The 20384-nt window shown below is 37.2% G+C and overlaps 1 protein-coding gene across 1 annotated transcript in view; it reads right to left on the reverse strand.

Annotated features, from left to right (window-relative positions):
• DGKK (diacylglycerol kinase kappa) overlaps positions 1 to 20384 on the reverse strand; it is a 191940-nt gene that overhangs the window by 42537 nt on the left and 129019 nt on the right. Inside the window, exons 8-12 of the mRNA XM_058713165.1 lie at positions 11660 to 11762; positions 3533 to 3716; positions 2702 to 2810; positions 1788 to 1927; positions 797 to 878 (exon numbers count right to left, since the gene is read on the reverse strand). Coding sequence (XP_058569148.1) covers positions 797 to 878; positions 1788 to 1927; positions 2702 to 2810; positions 3533 to 3716; positions 11660 to 11762 — 618 coding nt within the window. The remainder of the gene's footprint in view (positions 1 to 796; positions 879 to 1787; positions 1928 to 2701; positions 2811 to 3532; positions 3717 to 11659; positions 11763 to 20384) is intronic.

Genomic DNA, 20384 nt, shown 5'->3' on the forward strand with positions numbered 1-20384 from the left:
AAAATAAGAAGAAATAACCCACTTCTATAATTCTTATTAAGATAAGAGCCCAAATTTTATACCATGGATTACTAGGTTCTTCCTGGCCTGGCCCTTGATTGCTTCTCTAGTCTCATCTTTACTTATTCTCCCAGCATATCTCCTCCCTGTCCCCTATGCCTTAGCCATTACAAATGTATGTGAATATTCTGTTCCGTTCAGTGAATATTCTATGCTCTTTCTTGCCATTGGAACAAGATACACTATTCCATCTTTCTGAAACAGGCCACCTCTTTCTTAGTATCCTGGTTAACTCCCTCTGGTCCTTTGATCTCTTCTGAAATGTCATTTCTGAGAAGCTTTCCTTGATTTCCCCCAGACTGGGTTTGGTACACCTGCTGGGTGTTCCCACCCCTCTCTACTTCCTTACATACTAACACTCATACTACTTTATTAAAAGTATTGCTTCTATCACTTCAACTGGGCTCTGAACTCCATGACAGCATGAACTGTTTCATTCTTTTTTACCCACTAGCACATGAGAACAGCTCCTAGAACAGTATCTCACACATAGTAGGTAATCCATAAAATTTTCCATAGATACTTTGAGTGAATGAATAAGTAAATGGCTGAATGAGTTATATTACTAGTGCCTAACACAGTTCTTAGAAAAGCTGCTGATTGATATGTCTCCAATCCTCAATGATCTCATCCACATTGAGCCCATGGATAATACAAAAGCTTCTCTCTGGGTTTTGCCTATTATTTCACTGTGTAACAAAGGTGTTGGCCTGAATTACAGCTGGGCAGTAGTTACCTCAAATCGGGATACATCCATTTCAACCTGTCCTCTTAGCAATGGAGTTTGTCTAGGAGTCTCGCGGACCATCACACTCCATCTGAAATGAAGGTCAAAGAAAGATATTTAGACTCTGTTTCATCAAAAGCTGGCATCAATGCTTCACATATCAATAAAAAGGTCAAAATGTTAATGTGATAGGTGAAGATAAGTTGTAGGGATGCCCGCATTATTCCAGGTCACCTGATGTCAAGATATACCACAAGTAGAGCCTCTGCCTCAGGACTTCTTAAGGCCAATGTGATGGAAAGTAGTCCATCATAGGGTTCTCAGAGAACAGATAGAGAGGTAACTATCAAGATCACCTAAGGTGATTTTGTAAAATACATATACCAGGGCCCTACCCAAGACCTACTGAATAAGAGTCTTTGTGGTAGGCTTAGCTTGGTATCTTGAAAAAGCTTCTCAGAATATCCTTATGGGCAGCCAGAAATCAAATACTATGACACAGCATTGAAAGTCTTTCTTCTCAGGACTTAGGACGGCAATACTCATTCCTCTCTAGAGCAGAGACAATCTAGGCCATTTGTTTCTGAACCCTCATTTCTATGAGTTTCTTTGAAAAACTGATGGAGCTATAGAATAGTTTCTATACTATTCTAGAATAGAACAGAAAGATAGAAATGCTCCCAAGGAAAAAATATGCTTACATAGATTATTAGCTATGCAACTTGAAAGAGGTTGACAGAACCTTAAAATTTACCCATGGGGCTCCTGATTTAGGATCTTTGGAGTTTGGAGAAGGGCTTTAGTGATGTCTAAAGGATACATAGTGGACCCTGACTTCCTAATAGATAAGTGCTGCCCCACACAAACTGCCCTGCATTGAAGCTAGACAGGAAATGAGGCACTGTGAGGGAGGTTACAACATTCATGGTTGAGATGATGTAACAGAATAACTGATGTGGGACTGGAATAGGCACAATGACCTGATCTTTCAGCCACTCACCTGTCTAGAATTCTCACACTAGCCTGCTCCACTCTGTTGAGGATGTTGACAGGCGACTTGTTTTTGTTCCAGAATGCACCCCAGCCTAGAACACGGGCCAGATCATTGCCGGTTCCAAGTGGTATGACTGCCAACTGACACTGCAAGAACAAAAACAGGCACCCCTTTCAGACAATCCTACCAAGATCCACCCATAAACAAACCCAGAAGGTGCTCCTTGGGAAAGATTGTGGTCTCAAAACCAGTGGCAATAGGAGACTTCTGATTTTAGGAAGTGTAATAGGAAGATGTCTGATGTTGAGTGAACTTTTTCCTAAGGGGTTGGGCCCTGCTCTTGGCAATATAGAACCTACTCAGTGAAAGAAAACATTGCTAGAATATGCCAGTATTTATAGCCATGCTTATGAAAGAGAAGTATAGCCATAAATTTCTATCAAGGGTTGGCCAAGGAGATAAGGTGACTTGGGAGACAAAGCTATAAGAGTCAGAAGGGCATGGAGCTATCTAGGGAGAGAAGGGAAAGTTAGAGGAAAGTTTCTGCTACTCTTGAGACTTGGGGAAGAAAATCAGTGGCTTCAGGAGGGTAAGAAAATTGGGGGCTGAATGTTGCCTGAAGCCACTTCTTTTCTGTTTGCTCTCCTCCCCTTTGATTCTTCACTTTGTGGCCTGGAGAATATAGCATTGCTCATTCTTTCTGATAACTCCCTCATTTCTCCTTCTCACAGATAGATAACCAGAAAATGGTTTAAGTGATGAAGCTTAGATTGGGAATCTGTCAGCCAGGTTGGCTATGAAACCAGTGGAAAACATGTTATATACATAAGGAGCATGAAGACCAGGGACTTTTTGGGATGAGCAGCTCCATACTCCCAATCTCTCTAGCAATGGCTAAACTGAGTCAGCCAGGAACTCACCCTTTCATGTAATCCAAAGGCATCAATCAGAGATAAGACCCAACTCACACTGCCATCTCCACCACAAACCACAATGCGAAAACGAGCAAAATTCTTGAACATGGACAGCCTAAAAGAAAGAGGGAGAAAAAGAGTAATTTCATGAATGGTTAGGGTTCACAACTCTTTTCTATACTGTGCCAAGAGCTAAGGACTGCTGCTTCTGCATCCTGCTAACAAGCTACCTTCCTTCTTTCACTTAGCTCCTATCTCTCTGTATTCCTAACATCACAGGCAATGCTCCCATAGACAATCCTGGAGATGAGGCCTTGCTTCAGCCTACCATCTTCGATGCCTAATCATACTTTAGAAGCTACAATAACATAGCTAAACTCCTTGTTGAGCCCAAGAAGAATGCCTTGCACATTGGCCAGGGGCCTCACAAAAACCAGAGCTGAACAGTCAGATGGTCCCTAAATAAAACAGGCCTATAGTAGAGATATATCTATTTGGTCCCCGGAAGGAATGAGGGACAGGAAAGGTGAGCAGTAATATTCATTTGTCTTCTCCTCTGAGGTCAGGAGATATAGTTAGACTTCTTCCAACCAGGAAAAGTGAAGCAAATCTGAGACCAGGACATGGTCCTGAAGGGATTTCTGGGAGAGGGCTAAAAGTTCTCCAACTACCCAACCTGAAATGTTCTGAAGTTATATGTTTGTGTCCTGACTTGAGAAAATATATCTTTCCTACCCAGGTACTAGAACTGATTTCAGGAAACCTATCCTAGTCTAGAATGCATAGAGTGAAAAGTTCCATATATATACCCAACTATATCCCTTACCCCATGCTTACCCGGCTTCAGGTCCACCCTTCGACAGGTCAAAAACTTGAGAAGGATTAAGGTATTGCTTGAATTTTCGGAGGAAGATGATCCCTTGGTGATCGCCACTTTTGGAGTTGATGAAGATGAGAAGGGGACATGAACAGGCTGATGACCAATCAAGGTTCCAGAAGTCTGAAGATACTACTAATTGGCCTGATATATGCACACAACAAAAAGAAAAAGGAGAACAAAGAACAGGGCCATTGAGATGGAAACAAGACATGACTTAACATCACATTTTGGAAAGACTTTTTAAAAACAGCTTTATTGAGGTATAATTGATATACAAATAATTGCACATATTTAATGTGTGCAATTTAATGAGTTTAGATATATGTAAACACCCATGATACAATCACCACAAACAAGGCCAAACACATATCCAACGCCTCCCAGATTTTCTTTATGCCCAGACCCCTGAGAATGAGAACTAGAGGGGAATTCAGAACACAACCCAAAGGGGCTTTTATTTAATGTTTGCCCAGCTGTTGCCAGGCAAACATTTGTTAAGCAACTACTACATGCCAATCATCATGCTAGATACTGCTAGGGATACTGCCCTCAAGCTGGAGGAACAGACTCATACACAATAATATGTTCAAACACAAAGATTAAGGAAATTGGTGCCATAATGAAGGGTTAATAAAACACTGTGGGGAATCTGAAGGAGAGTGTTGGGAGTCCAGGAGGAGGATCAGCATACCAACTAGTCCTCTCTCTGGGATAGCTCAGTTCTCACAGTGAGAAGGTACCAGGTAAGGAGAGAGGGGGAGGAAAGGCTGTCTTTTAGCTAGGAGCTAATTACAGAACATATCAAAGTGGGATGAAGCAGGGAGCTTTAATCACTCCTTTAAGGCTCTGGCAGAGCAATCCAAGTTATCACACCAACTTCCAGGGGAAACAAGACTATAGGGAAATTGTCTGAATAAGAGAGATGCTTTTAATAATCCCTAACTCTGAAGTTCCCTACAGTGAAGTGGAGTTATAGCAGTCTAAATTGCCAAAACCTGCCAGCTTGTGCTGTCTTAGAGCCTGTGGGCAGGGAGACAGGTAGTGAGCAATGGCCCCCTAGGAGATGGTAGACAAATCGTGAGCCCCCAAACCTCTGAGCTTATGACTTGCCAGGGATACCCCAGCAAAAATAAATGCAAAGTGAAAAAGGTATGTGGCTCACTCCTGAATGGTGTGGGACATGGGGAGGGAGGTGAGATATCCCATTTGTTGTAACCTGGGTGAAAGGGAGCCTGGAGGAATTCTGCTGACTTGAGCAGATTTCATGGCTGTTTTGCTTGGAAAAGCAAAGGCTTCCTTTGCTTCCTTTGCTCCTTTGCTTCCTGGAAAAGCTAAAGCAGGCTTCTTCTATGGGCCAATTCCTACTCAATGGCCAGTAGAACTCAAAGGGATCCTAATCCAGCTAGCCAGTCATGCACCAAATTTTCAGGGCTTGCTAGGACTCACAGCTATAAGGGGAGTCTGCTATATCCCTTCAGTAGCATAGCTTAGAAGTAGTTGCTCTCCCTGAACACATTATCCAAAAATAGTGCCCTTTTCAACATTTGTTTTACGAAAGGTAATATGTTGACACAATGGTAGTTAAGACATTCATTCAACAAATATGTATTGAGGGCATTCTCTGTGATTGTCCTTCTTGTGTTCTGAGAATAAATGGTGGACAAGATAGAAATAGTCTCTGTTCTTGTGGAACTTATATTCTAATGGTGGGAGACACACCATAACAAAGAAATATAGAAAATAATATCAGGTCACCTGGTTGAGTGTCCAACTTCAGTTCAGGTCATGATCTCCCAGTTCGTGGGTTTGAGCCTGGCATCAAACTCTGTGCTGATAGTTCAGCTTGGACCCTGATTCGGATTCTGTGTCTCCCTCTCTCTCTGCCCTTCTCTGACTCTCTCTCTCTCTCTCTCTCAAAAATAAATAAATATTATTAAAATATAAAATAATATAATTTGAAGAAAAAGAAGTCAGGGTAAGGGGATGGTGACTGAAGGGGGTGTAATTTTAGACAGGGTAGTCAGAGACAGCTTCTCTGGGGAGGTGACATGTGAGATGAGACTTAAATGAAATAAAGAACTGAGCAATGCAGATATTAGGGGGAAAAGTTTCTGGGGCAAAAGAAAGAGTAAGTGCTAGGACCCAGAGAAGGGAGACTGTCTGGGGTGTCTGAAGACCAGTAAACAGAAAGGCATGACTGTTGTGGAGTGAGTGAGGGGGGGAGTGGCAGAAATGAGGTCAGAGAGACGACAGGGACCATATAAAATGATAACAAGATGTTAGAGGACGCAGTTAAAATAAGGGTGTGGCTAGTATGGTATGAAACATTAGGTTCAAGTCATAAGATACATGAAGAAAATAAAAAAAAAGGTAGTATCTTTTTATGAGCTTGCTCCTTTACCAAACAACAATCAGGCCCCAACTCACCACCTGGTCTCAGGCTTACCTCTCCTTTGAGAATCTGATTCTGCTCTGTGGTTCCTTTTATTCAGCAACCTCTCGCCAACGCCCTTTAGGTGAGCATATGACTTTGAGTATGCACTTCAATGAAAGGATTTATGGAAACAGCCTCCTGCCAACATCTAGTGGAACTGTGAGCTATGCTTAGAAGCAAGGAGTCCCTCTGCCAGAGGTTATGGAATAGATCTTTCTATGCTCAATGATTTTTAACAGTGCCAAAGGTCCAATGGGTTAGTCCCTTTTTAAAGATGAGACAGCAGTGGCACTGATACCAACTGCTATGAACTATTTGGGCCTCAGTTTCCTTATCTGCAAAGTGGGCCATTCCAAAAACTAACTTGTTTCCCAGTGTTGAGATGAAAATAAACTAGGTGTTACATTGAGGAGAAAAAGAAATATGAATTGTTTCTTAAATGTGAAAGATGAGCAAACTCGCTATAGTAAGAGACTAGTTGAAACTGGCCATGGTACCATTTTTTTTCTTATCCAGAAGATTGGCAAAAATAAAAAAAAAATAGGTGATACAGTTGATTGAGGAAGACATGGAAAAATATGCACTATCACTGAGGGTGGAAGTGCAAAGTGACAACAAGCCTTATGGAGGGTAATTTGACAGCATCTATGAAAATTACAAAGGCCTATTCATTATGACCCAGTAATTACACTTCGGGGAATTTTTCCTATAGATGTATATGTAAAATGACCTGTATGAGATTGTTCATTGCAACATTGTTGTAATAGCAAAAGAGTGAAAACCACCAAGTTATCCACCAATAGAGAACTAGTTAAGTAAATTATGGTATATCCATATAATGGGTTATCTTATAGCCGTAAAAAAGAACAAGGAGGCAATATTTTATTGATACAAAAGACCTCCTAAATATACTATGAAGGATAAAATAAAAGCAAGGTTTAGAGCAATGTGTACAGTGTTAAAAAGGGGAGGGATAAGAATATATGTTTATATTTACTAGTATATACTGGAAGACCTACTCGAAGCTATTGAATAAACCAATGGCAGTAGTCAACTTTTTGTGAGTGGTCATGGGATGGGACTACAGGAGATTGAGAAGATTGAGAGAAAGGATAGTAATATTTTTAAACTAAATATGTGCATATGTGTGTTTCTATTTTTTAGAAAAACTTTAACCATGTGAATATATCAACTATTTAAGGATTAAATTAAGAAATAGGAAGAAAGAATTATGCTAATGTTATCAATAAGTTAAATAGCCACGAGGGTGTAGCTGAAATCATTTGTAGATCCATTTGGCAGCTTGGATCATGGGTTGCCTTCTGCAATGTACTTCTACAACATAATGCAGCTGTGTGCCACAGCTGGTTGCCCTCTAGATTTATTCACTAAACTAGAGCAAACATCTTAAATTCTCTGGGTATTCATTTCTCCATATGTACAATAGCATCATGTTGCAATGATTAATAAAAATAATCCAGGATGGGGATGGAAAACTGTGAAATAAGGAGAAAATTCTATAATTAAGGCAACCCACACTTCAGTGTCAAACCTAATTTGGTTACAGATGGGAAGACAAAGGGAAGCAGTGTTGGCAGAAAGCTATTCTTTGGAAAAGACAAGGGCAGACCCATCTAGCATTTCTCCTAGAGTCAGAGAACATCTGAATTTGAGCAAGGCCAAGTTTGTCAAGAGAATCTGTGAACAAGGTGACAAAATTGTGTGGCATCGTGGACTGGAATATAGCAATGTTAGGCAGATTCATAACCAGGTAAGTAATTGTGCCCACAAGGCTGCTTTTGAATAAGCTGATGTTAATTGTAATGGAGTGTCCTGTACTGTTCAGCAATTTTAATCAACAATTCAAATGAAAACATAGAAGGCTGGCTTCTCAAATTTGAAGTACTCAAAGCTGGAGGGAAAGCTATTGGATGACAGAATCTAGATTGAAAAGTGACCTAATGGACAGATAGGTCAAAGTCAACAAGATGAAAAAGGGATAAATGTGAAGCTTGGATTTTACACCCGAGGACATAAATTGTACCAGAATTGGACAATAGGAACTTGGTTTGGCAGGATCAAGTGTGAAAAGGGCTTAGAGAATTTAGTTGACTTTAGATGACTCAACAGCCTGAAAGAGCCTTTCAAAAAACAAACAAATAAAAGCTCATGCTTCTTTGAGCTGCCTTAATACAACCACAGTTCTCCAAACCAGGAAGCCTATAATCCCTCTCAAATTTGTTCAGTTTGTACCACAGAAGGATGTTAAATTAGCATAAAGACAGCTTACTTATCCCCTTCTTATATTTTAAAATGATCTCTAACAGATGTTAGTTCATCTAACCCTCACAATGCACCTGAGTATAACTGTTATTTAAAGAAAGCTTCTCAAGAGTGAGATTCAATTGGATCAAGATTGCAGATGAGTAAAAGTAAAGGCTAAAACCTAGCTCATGGGGCATTAGATGAAATACTACACAAAAAGAATGGCTTAGCTCAGGTTCTTCTAAGCAATAATACTACGTCATTGGTGGAAAACAAAAGAAAGAAGCAATGCCATTAGTTGATTGTCTATAACAAGAGTAAGAAGTGATAGGATAGGAAAAAACAAACTAAGAAATTCCAACTTCCCTAAGGACAGGAAGCACAGAACCTGTTGGGCTAATTACAAATAGGTTGCAGCCCTTTAATACCTATTTAGGGTGACTGGAGGGATGCTGAGGAGGGCATCCTTCAGTCTGCTTAGACATCTTCCCCAAGTCCCCCTGTTGGGGTGAGCAAAATCTCAGATTCGAGACTAAATTGACTTTCATAGCAGCTTGAGTTTGCTTGGTTGACTAGCTTGTTACTTTTTCTCTTCTATCAATCCTATTTTCCTCCTACTCCCTTCCTTTCCCTGTACAGTCAAGCATCTTTAATTTACCAAGTCATCCACCTCATCACCTCTCTAGTTAACTATCTGGTAGGTGACTTTATGTGTGTAAATATTTGAGTAGATTTGAGAATAATATATGTATGCATCCCTGAGTGAAGTTAGCTTTGTGTCTGTGCATGTCATTAAGGAAACACGACAGAAACCTGAAGAAACCTGTGTGAATGGCTCATTCCCTGTACCAATGTCTATCTGGATGTATCTGTGTTAGGGTTAGAAAATTACTGGAAAAGACTAGAGTGGCTCTGAGTGTGTGTAGATGTGTATGTACACATGTGCACATGTGCTATGTCCAGTTCTAAAACTCTGCTGTACCGGCTGCAGAATCCTTGCCCACTTCTGTTCTCTGACTAAGGAACCTATATACTTTTCTTTCTTTTATTTGCTGTCAGCTAATGTTGGCTCTTCCTTGGCAACAAAATGTGCAGTAAGCATCGATATGGGGATAATTTTTAAGTCAATGAAATTCTGGTTCACTAACCACTCCTGGGTGAGTGGACCACCACATGTTAGAGTTGGATAAATTAGCATATTAGTGAAATATAAATGAAAACATTTCATGAAGGATTCGAACTTTCCCCTCCAGTAAGTGAAATTGACCATATATAGAGTGAAGTTAACCATACACAAACTGAAATTGATGGGTAGTGTATCTCTTTGCTGGTTTAGTGAAACAGTAGTGTGTCAGTTGGTAAATATATTAGATTTCTAAATTCCTTAGTGCTAGTAAAATAGGTCAGCTCTTTTTAGCTGTGATATGTGATTTTGATATTGACAGCTGCCATTATTTAGTAATGAATAATGGGAGAAGCAAATGAACAACTCAATGGCACAAAGGAGAGTCTCTCAAAAGCAAAGAAAAAGTGGGGAAGTAGAGGTATACTCAAAAAAGCATTCATTGTTAGCAATTGCTAAAAAGTGAAGTATTCCTGTGGGAGTCTACATTTTTCATTAGGCTACAAGACTAGTGATTTAATTTCGTTGTCCTTTGGGCTATGTTTCTTCATGTTCAGGCCCTTTACATATTATTACTTATCCTCACAATATACAGTATCATTCCATTTACAGATGTGGAAAGTGAAGCTCAGAGAATGTAAGTGACTTACCCAAGGTCACCTAGCTAGTAAGTAACTAAAACTCATGGTTGCCTGGCCTTTATTTTATCCTTTATACCCTGTTGCTTCTATGTCATATCATACTTTAAAAAGCAAACACAAGGGGCGCCTGGGTGGCGCAGTCGGTTAAGCGTCCGACTTCAGCCAGGTCACGATCTCGCGGTCCGTGAGTTCGAGCCCCGCATCAGGCTCTGGGCTGATGGCTCGGAGCCTGGAGCCTGTTTCCGATTCTATGTCTCCCTCTCTCTCTGCCCCTCCCCCGTTCATGCTCTGTCTCTCTCTGTCCCAAAAATAAATAAAAAAACGTTGAAAAAAAAATTAAAAAAAAAAAGCAAACACAAAACTAAACAAAACGTCCCTCCCCTTGGCCCCTGTTTTATCTGTTCTAACATCTCCAACCCTCTGATAGGAGACCCTATAGAAAGTTTAGTCTTGCTGCTTTGATTTCATTACTAACTCCATTCTGTGCAACCTCCTATAATTAGTTGACAGTGGTAACATTTTCTGATCTCCAAGTGCCTCCAAGTGTCACTCCTTTGGAGCTTAGCATATGCTACCTTTGGTCATATTATATCCATATGTCATATCAATTGTCATATTATATCCATATCCTGGGTCGACAATAACCATAAACTCTAGATATGCTATTATCTTGGATCTCTTTGTAGCCTTCCAACACCTTATGAATAGAATTATCAATAAATCACTAGTGTTTAGGAATTGACAAAGCATGAGCAGAGCATGCTGGGACAATAATCATGCTAATTTCAGATTTGTAGACAACCTTGGTATTAGTGTCCATTCTAAGAGTAACATAACCTGGGCCTTCATGTAGTTCTTCCTTGCCCACCTGCATGCAAGCAAACTTCTTTTATGGATTATCTAGTGGCTGAAAATCATGAAAAACCTGAAATCAATTCTGATAATTTAGAAGCAACCGGGAAAGAGCCTACAGAGAATATGCCCACATACATATACACCATAAATAACAACATTCATTATCCCAAAGGTCTAAAAAGAAACATGAGCTGTCTTTACATATATGCACATTTCTACTCCCCAAAAATATTTGACTGGTTGAGAATAATAATTTAATTAAAACATTTCCAGCCTAAATGTCCATCAACTGATGAATGGATAAAGAAATTGTGGTTTATATACACAATGGAGTACTACGTGGCAATGAGAAAGAATGACATATGGCCCTTTGTAGCAACGTGGATGGAACTGGAGAGTGTGATGCTAAGTGAAATAAGCCATACAGAGAAAGACAGATACCATATGTTTTCACTCTTATGTGGATCCTGAGAAACTTAACAGAAGACCATGGGGGAGGGGAAGGAAAAAAAAAAGTTACAGAGGGAGAGAGCCAAACCATAAGAGACTTTTAAAAACTGAGAATAAACTGAGGGTTGATGGGGGATGGGAGGGAGGGGAGGGTGGATGATGGGCATTGAGGAGGGCAGCTGTTGGGATGAGCACTGGGTGTTGTATGGAAACCAATTTGACAATAAATTTCATATTAAAAAAAATTTCCCCAGTCTTAGCACCTTCCCTCCTGTCCCAATGAAATACATTCTGAGATTAAAGTTTAGGTACTCACCATCTCCTTTAGGGTCGCTGAGGGCAGTGGGAGGAATGACTGATGTTCGATGACTTCCAAACCAGCATTCCTTGGAAAACCGTCTACGGCAGTCATTGTGCACCTGAAACGACAAGAGAACAGAGAGAAAAAAAGGAAGGGGGAGAGAAAAAGATACAATTGATCAGTCTTGAGGTCAAATTCCAAGGTTTCAGTCCCCAGTATTAAAAATCTCCCTTTCTGAGATTTGGTGCCATACACTTTCCCCTGACTTAACCTGGACACCCACTTTCCACTCAGAGCTTGAACCATCCCTGAAGATGGCCTCTGAGCTCTGTTCCTTTCAAAGGTAGCTTTTAGAAGACACCCATCACAGGCATTAAGAAGACACAAGTCCTAGGGCACAATCTTAGTGGCCTACACAATAGGGAGCTTACTTGCAATTTAAGAATGCTAATCCCGATAATATACTATTACACTCCAATCCTTACATCAATCATGTATAGTAGGGAATACATTATTAGGTTCATTTTAGAAATGAGGATACCAAAGGTCAGAGAGGTGAAAAGTCTTGCTCATGGTCAAATACCTGGGAATTGGCAGAGCTGAGATTCTGCTGCCTTCTCCGCAAGAGGTCATATTTCCCAAATTTCTGATATTTTTAAGTACCACTTCCTGGACAATGACATAGTTCCTAGTGGACATGAATCTGGCCTGATTACACAAGAGCAATTAAAAAGAAAGCCAAAGGACAACCAGAGTTTTCTTTTTTTTATTGAGATATAATTGACATATAACATTATATCAGCTCCAGGGGTACAACCTAATGATTTGATATTTGTATATATTCCAAAATGATCACCACAGTAAGTGTAGTTAACATGTGTCACCATATATAATTACATTTCTTTTCTTGTGATGATAACTTTTAAGGTCTACACTCTTAGCAAATTACAAGTAAGCAAAACAGTATTATTAACTACAGTCACCATGCTGTCCGTTATATCCTGATGTCTCATTTATTTTAGAACTGGAAGTTTGTACCTTTTGACCACCTTCACGTATTTTGCCCATATCCTAACCCCCATCCCCATATCTGTGAGCTCATTTTTTTTTTAGATTCTACATGTAAGTGAGATCATATAGTATTTCTTATTCTCTGACCCATTTTATATAGCATAATGCCCTGAGGTCCATCCATGTTGCTGCAAATGCCATGATTTCCTTCACTTTTAGGGCTGAATAATATTCCATTGCATATACATCTACCACATTTTCTTTATCCATGCATCCATCACTAGACACTTAGGTTCTTACCATATCTTGACTATCATAAATAATGTTGCTGTGAACATAAGAGTGCCTATATCTTTTTGAGTTAGTGTTTTCATTCTCTTCAGAAGTGAAGTTGCTAGGTCATATGGTAGTTATATTTTTAATTTTTAAAGGAAACTCTTTACTGTTTTCCACAGTGGCTGCACTAATTCACATTTATACCAACAGTACACAAGGGTTCTCTTTTCTCCATATCCTTGTCAACCTTTATTTCTTGTCTTTTCGATAACAGCTACTCTGACAGGTGTGAGGTGGTATCTCATTGACATTTTGATTTGCATTTGCCTGATGATTAGCAATATTGAATACCTTTTCATAAATCTGTTTGCCATCTGTATGTCTTTAGAAAAATATCTATGTAGATCCTCTGTCCATTTTTTAATTGGATTGTTGCTTGCTTTGTGCTGTGGAGTTGTATGACTTCTTTATATATTTTGGATATTTACTTCTTATCAGATATATGATTTAAAAATATTTTCTCTCATTTAGTTGATTGCCTTTTTCCTTTTATTGATGGCTCCTTTGCTGTGCAGAAGCTGTTTAGTAGTCTCATCTGTTTATTTTTTCTTTTGTTGCCTTTACTTTTGGTGTCAAATCCAAAAATCCATGACAAGTCTGATCTCAAGGAGTTTACCAGCTATGTTTTCTTCTAGGAGTTTTATGGTTTCAAGTCTTACATTCAAGTCTTGAATCCATTTGAATTCATTTTTGTGAGTGGTATAAGATAGCGGTCCAGTTTCATTCTTTTTGCAGGTGGGTGTCCAACTTTCCCAGCACCATTTATTGAAGAGACTATCCTTTCCCTATTGTATATCCTTGACTCCTTTACCATAAATTAATTGACCATATGTGCATGAGTTTATCTCTGGGATATTTTGTTCCATTGATCTATGTGTCTGTCTTTATGCCAATACCATACTGTTTTGATTACTATGGTTTTTTAATGTAGTTTTAAATCACGGAGAATGATGTCTCCTGCTTTGTTCTTCTTTCTCAAGGTTGCATTGGTTGTTTGGGGACTATTGTGGTTCCATAAAAATTTTGGAATTGTTCTACTTCTGTGAAAAATCCCATTGGAATTTTGATAGGGACTGCATTGAATCTGTAGATTGCATTGGGGAATATAGATGTTTTAACAATATTAATTCTTCCAATCCATGAGCACAGAATATTTTTCCATTTATTTGCATATTATTAAATTTCTTTCATCAATATCTTGTAGTTTTCAGAGTACAGGTCTTTCATCACCTTGGTTAAGTTTATTCCTAGGTATTTTATTATTTTTGTTGCAGTTATAAATGAGATGGTTTTCTTAATTTCTGATAGTTTATTAGTATATAGAAATGCAACAGATTTTTGTATATTAATTTTGAATCCTGCAATTTTATGGAATTTATTAGTTCTAACAGGTTTTTTTTGGTAAACTCTTTAGGGTTTTCTTTTCTTTTTAAAAGTTTATTTATTTACTTTGAGAAAGAGAGAGAGTGAGAGACTGGAGAAAGAGGGAGAGACAGAATACCAAGCAGGCTCCACGCTATCAGCACAGAGGCCAACATGGGGCTTGACCTGAGCCAAAATTGAGACTTGGATGCTTAACTGACTGAGTCACCCAGGCAACCCTCTTTAGGGTTTTCTATATATAATATGTCATCCACAAATAGTGACAGTTTTACTTCTATCTCTATGATTTGGATGCTTAAAAATTTATTATTGGAGTATCATTGACATACAATGTTATATTAGTTTTAGGTGTACAACATATTGCTCCAACAATTCTATACATTACTCAGTGCTCACCATAATTAGTGTAGCCACCATACAACGTTACTACATTATTTGACTCTATTCCCTCTGCTGTACTTTTCAACTCCGTGACTTATTTATTTTATAACTGGATAACTTCTATTTCTTTTTCTTGCCTAGGACTTCTAATACTATGCTGAATAAAAGCAGGGAGAATGGGCATTCTTGTCTTGCTCCTGATCTTAGAGGAAAAGATGAAATGTTTTCACCATTGAGTATGATGTTAGCTGTGGGTTTGCCATATATGGCCTTTATTATGTTGAATTATGTTTCCTTTATACCGACGTTGTCAAGAGTTTTTATCATAAATGGATGTTGAATTTTGCCAAATGATTTTCTGCATCTATTGAAATGATCATATAATTTTTATTCTTCATTTTGTTAATGTAGTGTACTGCATCGATTGGTTTCTGCTTGTTGAGCCAGACTTGCACCCCTGGAATGAATCGTACTTGATTATAGTGTATGATCCTTAATGTACTGTTGAATTTGGCTTGCTAATATTTTGTTGAGGATTTTTGCATCTGTGTTCATCAGAGATATTGACCTGTAATTTTTTTTCTTGTGACATCCTTATCTGGTCTTGGTAGCAGGGTAATGCTGGCTTTATAGAAGGAGTTTGGAAGTGTTCCTTCCTCTTATATTTTTTTGAAGATTTTGAGAAGGATTGGTATGAATTCTGTTTTAAAAATGTTGGATAGAATTTACCAGTGTATGTGTCTGGTCCCAGACACTTGTTTTTTGGGAGGTTTTTGATTACTGATTCAGTCTCCCTACTAATAATCTGTTCAGATTTTCTATTTCTTTATGATTCAGTCTTTGTGCTTTTATGTTTCTAGTAATTTATCCATTTCTTCTATATTTCCAATTTGTTGGTGTATAATTGTCCATAGTAGTCCCTTATTATTCTTTGTGTTTCTGTGGTATCAGTTGTAACATCTCCTTGTTCATTTCTGATTTTATTTGAGCCTTCTCTTTGTTTTCAGGGTGAGTCTAGCTGAAGGTTTGTCAGTTTTCTTTATCTTTTAAAAGAATCACCTTTTAAATTCATGGATTCTATTGTCCCTTTAGTCTCAATTTCATTTATTGCTGCTCTGATCTTAGTTATTCCCTTACTTGTACTAACTTTGGGTTTTGTTTGTTCTTTTTATTTACTTCATTAAAGTGTAAAGTTAGGTTGTTCATTTGAGATTTTTTTCCTTCAGGTTTTTATCACTATGAACCTCTCTCCTAGAACTGCTTTTGCTGCATCCCATAAGTTTTTTTTTCTTTTTAAAAATTAAAGTACAATTAACATAGCGTTATATTAGTTTCAGGTATAAAATATAATGATTCAGCAGTTCTATACATTATTCAGTGCTCATTAGGAAAAGTGTACTCTTAATCCCTTTCACCTATTTCACCTATACCCCCACCCACCTCTGCTTTGGCAATGAGAGAACAGTTTGTTCTCTGTATTTAAGAGTCTTATTTGTCACTTTTTTTGTTGTTCATTTGCTTTCTTTCTTAAATTCCACACATGAGTGAAATCACATGATATTTGTCTTTCTCTGACTTATTTTATTTAGCATTATACCCTCTGGATCATTCCATGTTGTTGCAAATGGCAAGATTTCATTCTTTTTATCATATATATATATGTGTATATATATATATATATATATATTCGTTTATCACTTCTTTATCCATTCATCTGTGGATGGACACTTGGGTTTCTTCCATATATTGGCTATTTTAAATAATTCTGCAATAAACATAGGGGTGCATGTATCTTTTCAAAATAGTGTTTTCATATTCCATGGGTAAATATTCAGTAGTGGAATTACTGGATCATGTGGTAATTCTATTTTTAATTTTTTGAGGTGCCTCTATAGAGATTTCCACAGTGGCTGCACCAATTTGCATTCCTGTCAACTTGCACCTTTGCACGAGGGTTTATTTTTCTCCACATCTTCACAAATGCTTGTTATTTTTTGCCTTTTAGATAGTAGCAATTCTGACAGGTGTGAGATGATAGAGAGCTCATTGTGGTTTTGTTTTGCATGTCCCTGATGATTAGTGTTACTGAGCATCTTTCCATGTGTCTTTTGGCCATTTGTATGTCTTCTTTGGAAAAATGTCTATTCAGGTCCTCTACCCATTTTTAAGTGGATTATTATTATTTTTTTAATGTTGAGTTGTATAAATTCTCTATATATTTTGGACTATTAACTCTTTATCCGATATATCATTTGCAAATATCTTGTCCCATTCAGTAAGTGGAGTTTTGTTTTGTCAATGGTTTCCTTTGCTGTGCAAAAGCTTTTTATTTTGGTGTAGTCACAATAGTTTAGTTTACTTTTGTTTTTTTTTCCTGAGGTGACATATCTAGCAAAATGTTTGATGTCAAAGGAATTACTGCCTATTTCTTGTTCTAAGAGTTTTATGGTTTCAGGTATCACATTTAGGTCATTAATCCATTTTGACTTTATTTTTGTTTATGGTGCAAGAAAGTGGTACGCTTTCATTCTTTTGCATGTCACTGTCCATTTTTTCCAGTCTATTTGTTGAATAGACTGTCTTTTCCCCATCATATATTCTTGACTCCTTTGTCATAGAAAAATTGGTCATATAAGTGTGGATTTACTTCTGAGCTCTCTATTCTGTTCCATTGATCTCTGTCATTTTTCTGCCAGTACCATACTGTTTTGATTGCTATAGCTTTGTAGTATAGTTTGAACTCAGAAAGCATGATACCTCCAGCTTTGCTCTTTTTTCTCAAGACTGCTTTGACTATTTGGGGTCTTTTGTGGTCCCATACAAATTTTAGGATTCTGTGTAAAATGTTGGTTCTTTAGGATGTGTTAAATCTGTAAATTACTTTGGGTAGAATGTACATTTGAACAATATTGGTTCTTCCAATCCATGAGTATGGAATATCTTTCCATTTGTTTGTATTATAAATTTCCTTCCTTTCAATATTTTGTAGTTTTCAGAATACAGATCTTTCACTACTCTGGTTAAGTTTATTCCTAGGTATTTTAATTTTAATTGTTGTTGCAATTGTAAATGGGATTGTTTTCTTATTTTCTCTTTCTGCTTTTTCATTATTAGTGTATACAGTGCAACAGATTTTTGTTTATTAACTTTGTATCCTGTGACTTTACTGAATTCAGCTATCAGTCCTAGTAGTTTTTTGGTGGAGTCCTTAGCGTTTTCTATCCATAGTATCATGTCATTTGCAAATAATGAAAGTTTTACTTCTTCCTTACCAATTTGGATACATTTTATTTCTTTTTCTTGTCTGACTGATGTGGCTAGGACTTCCAGTACTTGTTGACTAAAAGTTGGAAGTAGACTTCCTTGTCCTGTTCTTGATCTTATCGGGAAATCTCTTAGTTTTTCACCCTTGAGCATGATGTTAGGTGTGTGTTTTTCATATGTGGCCTTTATTATATTGAGGTATGTTCTCTCTAAGGTTACTTTGTTGAGAGCTTTACCATGAATGGATGTTTTACTTTGTCAAATGCTTTTCTGCAACTCTTCTAATGATCATTTTTAAAAATCCTTTCTCTCGTTAATGTGATGTATCATGTTGATTGATTTGCAAACATTGAGCCACTCTTGCATTCCTTGAATAAATACCACTTGATTGTGGCAAATGATTTTTTATAGTTCTCAGATTTGGTTTGCTAATATTTTGTGGAGGATTTTCATCAGAGATATTGACTTGTAAGTTTTTTTTTTAAGTACTTTTATGTAGCTTTGGTATCAGGGTAATTCTGTCCTCATAGAATGAATTTGGAAGCTCTCCATCCTTTTCTGTTATTTAGAACAGTTTGAGAAGAATAGGTTTTAACTCTTCTGTAAATGTTTGGTAGAATTCACCTGTGAAGCCAGCTGGTCCTAGACTTTTGTTTGTTGAGATTCAATTTCATTGCTAGTAATCAGTCTGTTCAAATTTTCTATTTCTTCCTGATTCAGTTTTAGAAGGTTATATGTTTCTAGGAATTTATGCATTTATTTTAGGTTGTCCAATTTTGTTGCATATAATTCTTTATAATATTCTCTTAAAATCTTTTGTATTTCTGTGGTGTTGTTTGTTATTTCTCCTCCTTCATCTCTGATTGTATTTATTTGAAACCTCTTTTTTTCTTAATGAGTCTCATTTTTGATTATTAAAAATAATAATAATTGGGTTGTCATTTTTGTTTATTAAAAAAACAGCTGCCGGTTTCATTGATCTCTTCCATTGTTTTTTTTTTTTCGTCTTTATTTCACTTATTTCTTCCCTAATCTTTATTATGTCCTTCATTCTACTGGTTCGGGGATTTGCTTGTTTTTTGTTTTCTAGCTCTTTAGATGTAAAGTTACATTGTTTATTTGAGGGTTTTTTTCTTTTCGAGGAAGGCCTGTAGTGCTATAATCTTCCTTCTTGGAACAGCTTTTGCTGCATCCCAAAGATTTTGGATCATTTTGCTTTCATTTTTATTTCTGTCCATGTATTTGTGTTTTCCTTTTTAATTTCTTCATTGACCCTTTTTTGTTTAGTAACATATTATTTAGCATCCATGTATTTGTGTTCTTTCTACATTTTTTCTCATGATCGATTTCTAGTTTCATATTGTTGTGGTGGGAAAACATGCATAATATGGTTTCAATCTTTTTGAATTTATTGAGATTTGTTTTGTGACCTAACATGTGATCTATTCTGGAGAATGTTCCATGCGCACTTGAAAAGAATTTATATTCTGCTGTTTTTGGATTGAATGTTCTAAATATATCTGTTAGATCCATCTGGTCCAATGTGTCATTCAAAGCCACCATTTCTTTGTTGATTTTCTGTCTGAATGATGTATCCATCAATGTAAGTGGGTGTTAAAGTCCCTTACTATTATTGTATCACTGTCAATTTCTCCCTTTATGTCTGTTAATAGTTAACACTATGTATTTAGGTGCTCTCAAATTGGGTGCATAAATATTTATAATTGTGATATCCTCCTGTAGGTTTGTTCACTTTCTCGTTATGTAGTGTCCTTCTTTGTCTCTTGTTACAGTCTTTGTTTTAATGTCTATTTTGTCTGATATAAGTATTGCTACCCCAGCTTTCTTTTTGCTTCCATTTGCATGATAAATGTTTTCCAATCCCTTCACTTTCAATTTGCATGTGTTATTAGGTCTGAAGTGAGTCTCTTGTAGGCAACATACAGATGGGTCTTGCTTTCTTATCCATTCAGTCACTCTATGTCTTTTAAATAAAGCATTTATTTCATTTACATTGAAAGTAATTATCACTAGGTATGTACTTATTGCCATTTGTTACTTATTGTATGGTTATTTTTGTAGTTCTTCTCTGTTCCTTTTTTCCCTTACTCTCTTCCTTTGTGTTGTGATGGCTTTGTTTAGTGATATGCTTGGATGGATTCTTTGTCTTTATTTCTTGTGTATCTACTATAGATTTTTGATTTGTGGTTACCATTAGGTTTGTATATAACATCTTGTGCATATAGCAGTCTATATTAAGTTGATAGCCACTTAAGTTTGAACTCATTAAAAGCACTAAATTTTTACTCCTCCCTTCATATGTTTTATGGATGTCATATTTTATGTCCTTTTATTTTGTGAATCC

Source organism: Neofelis nebulosa, chromosome X, assembly GCF_028018385.1.
Source record: "Neofelis nebulosa isolate mNeoNeb1 chromosome X, mNeoNeb1.pri, whole genome shotgun sequence".
Lineage (NCBI taxonomy): Eukaryota > Metazoa > Chordata > Mammalia > Carnivora > Felidae > Neofelis > Neofelis nebulosa.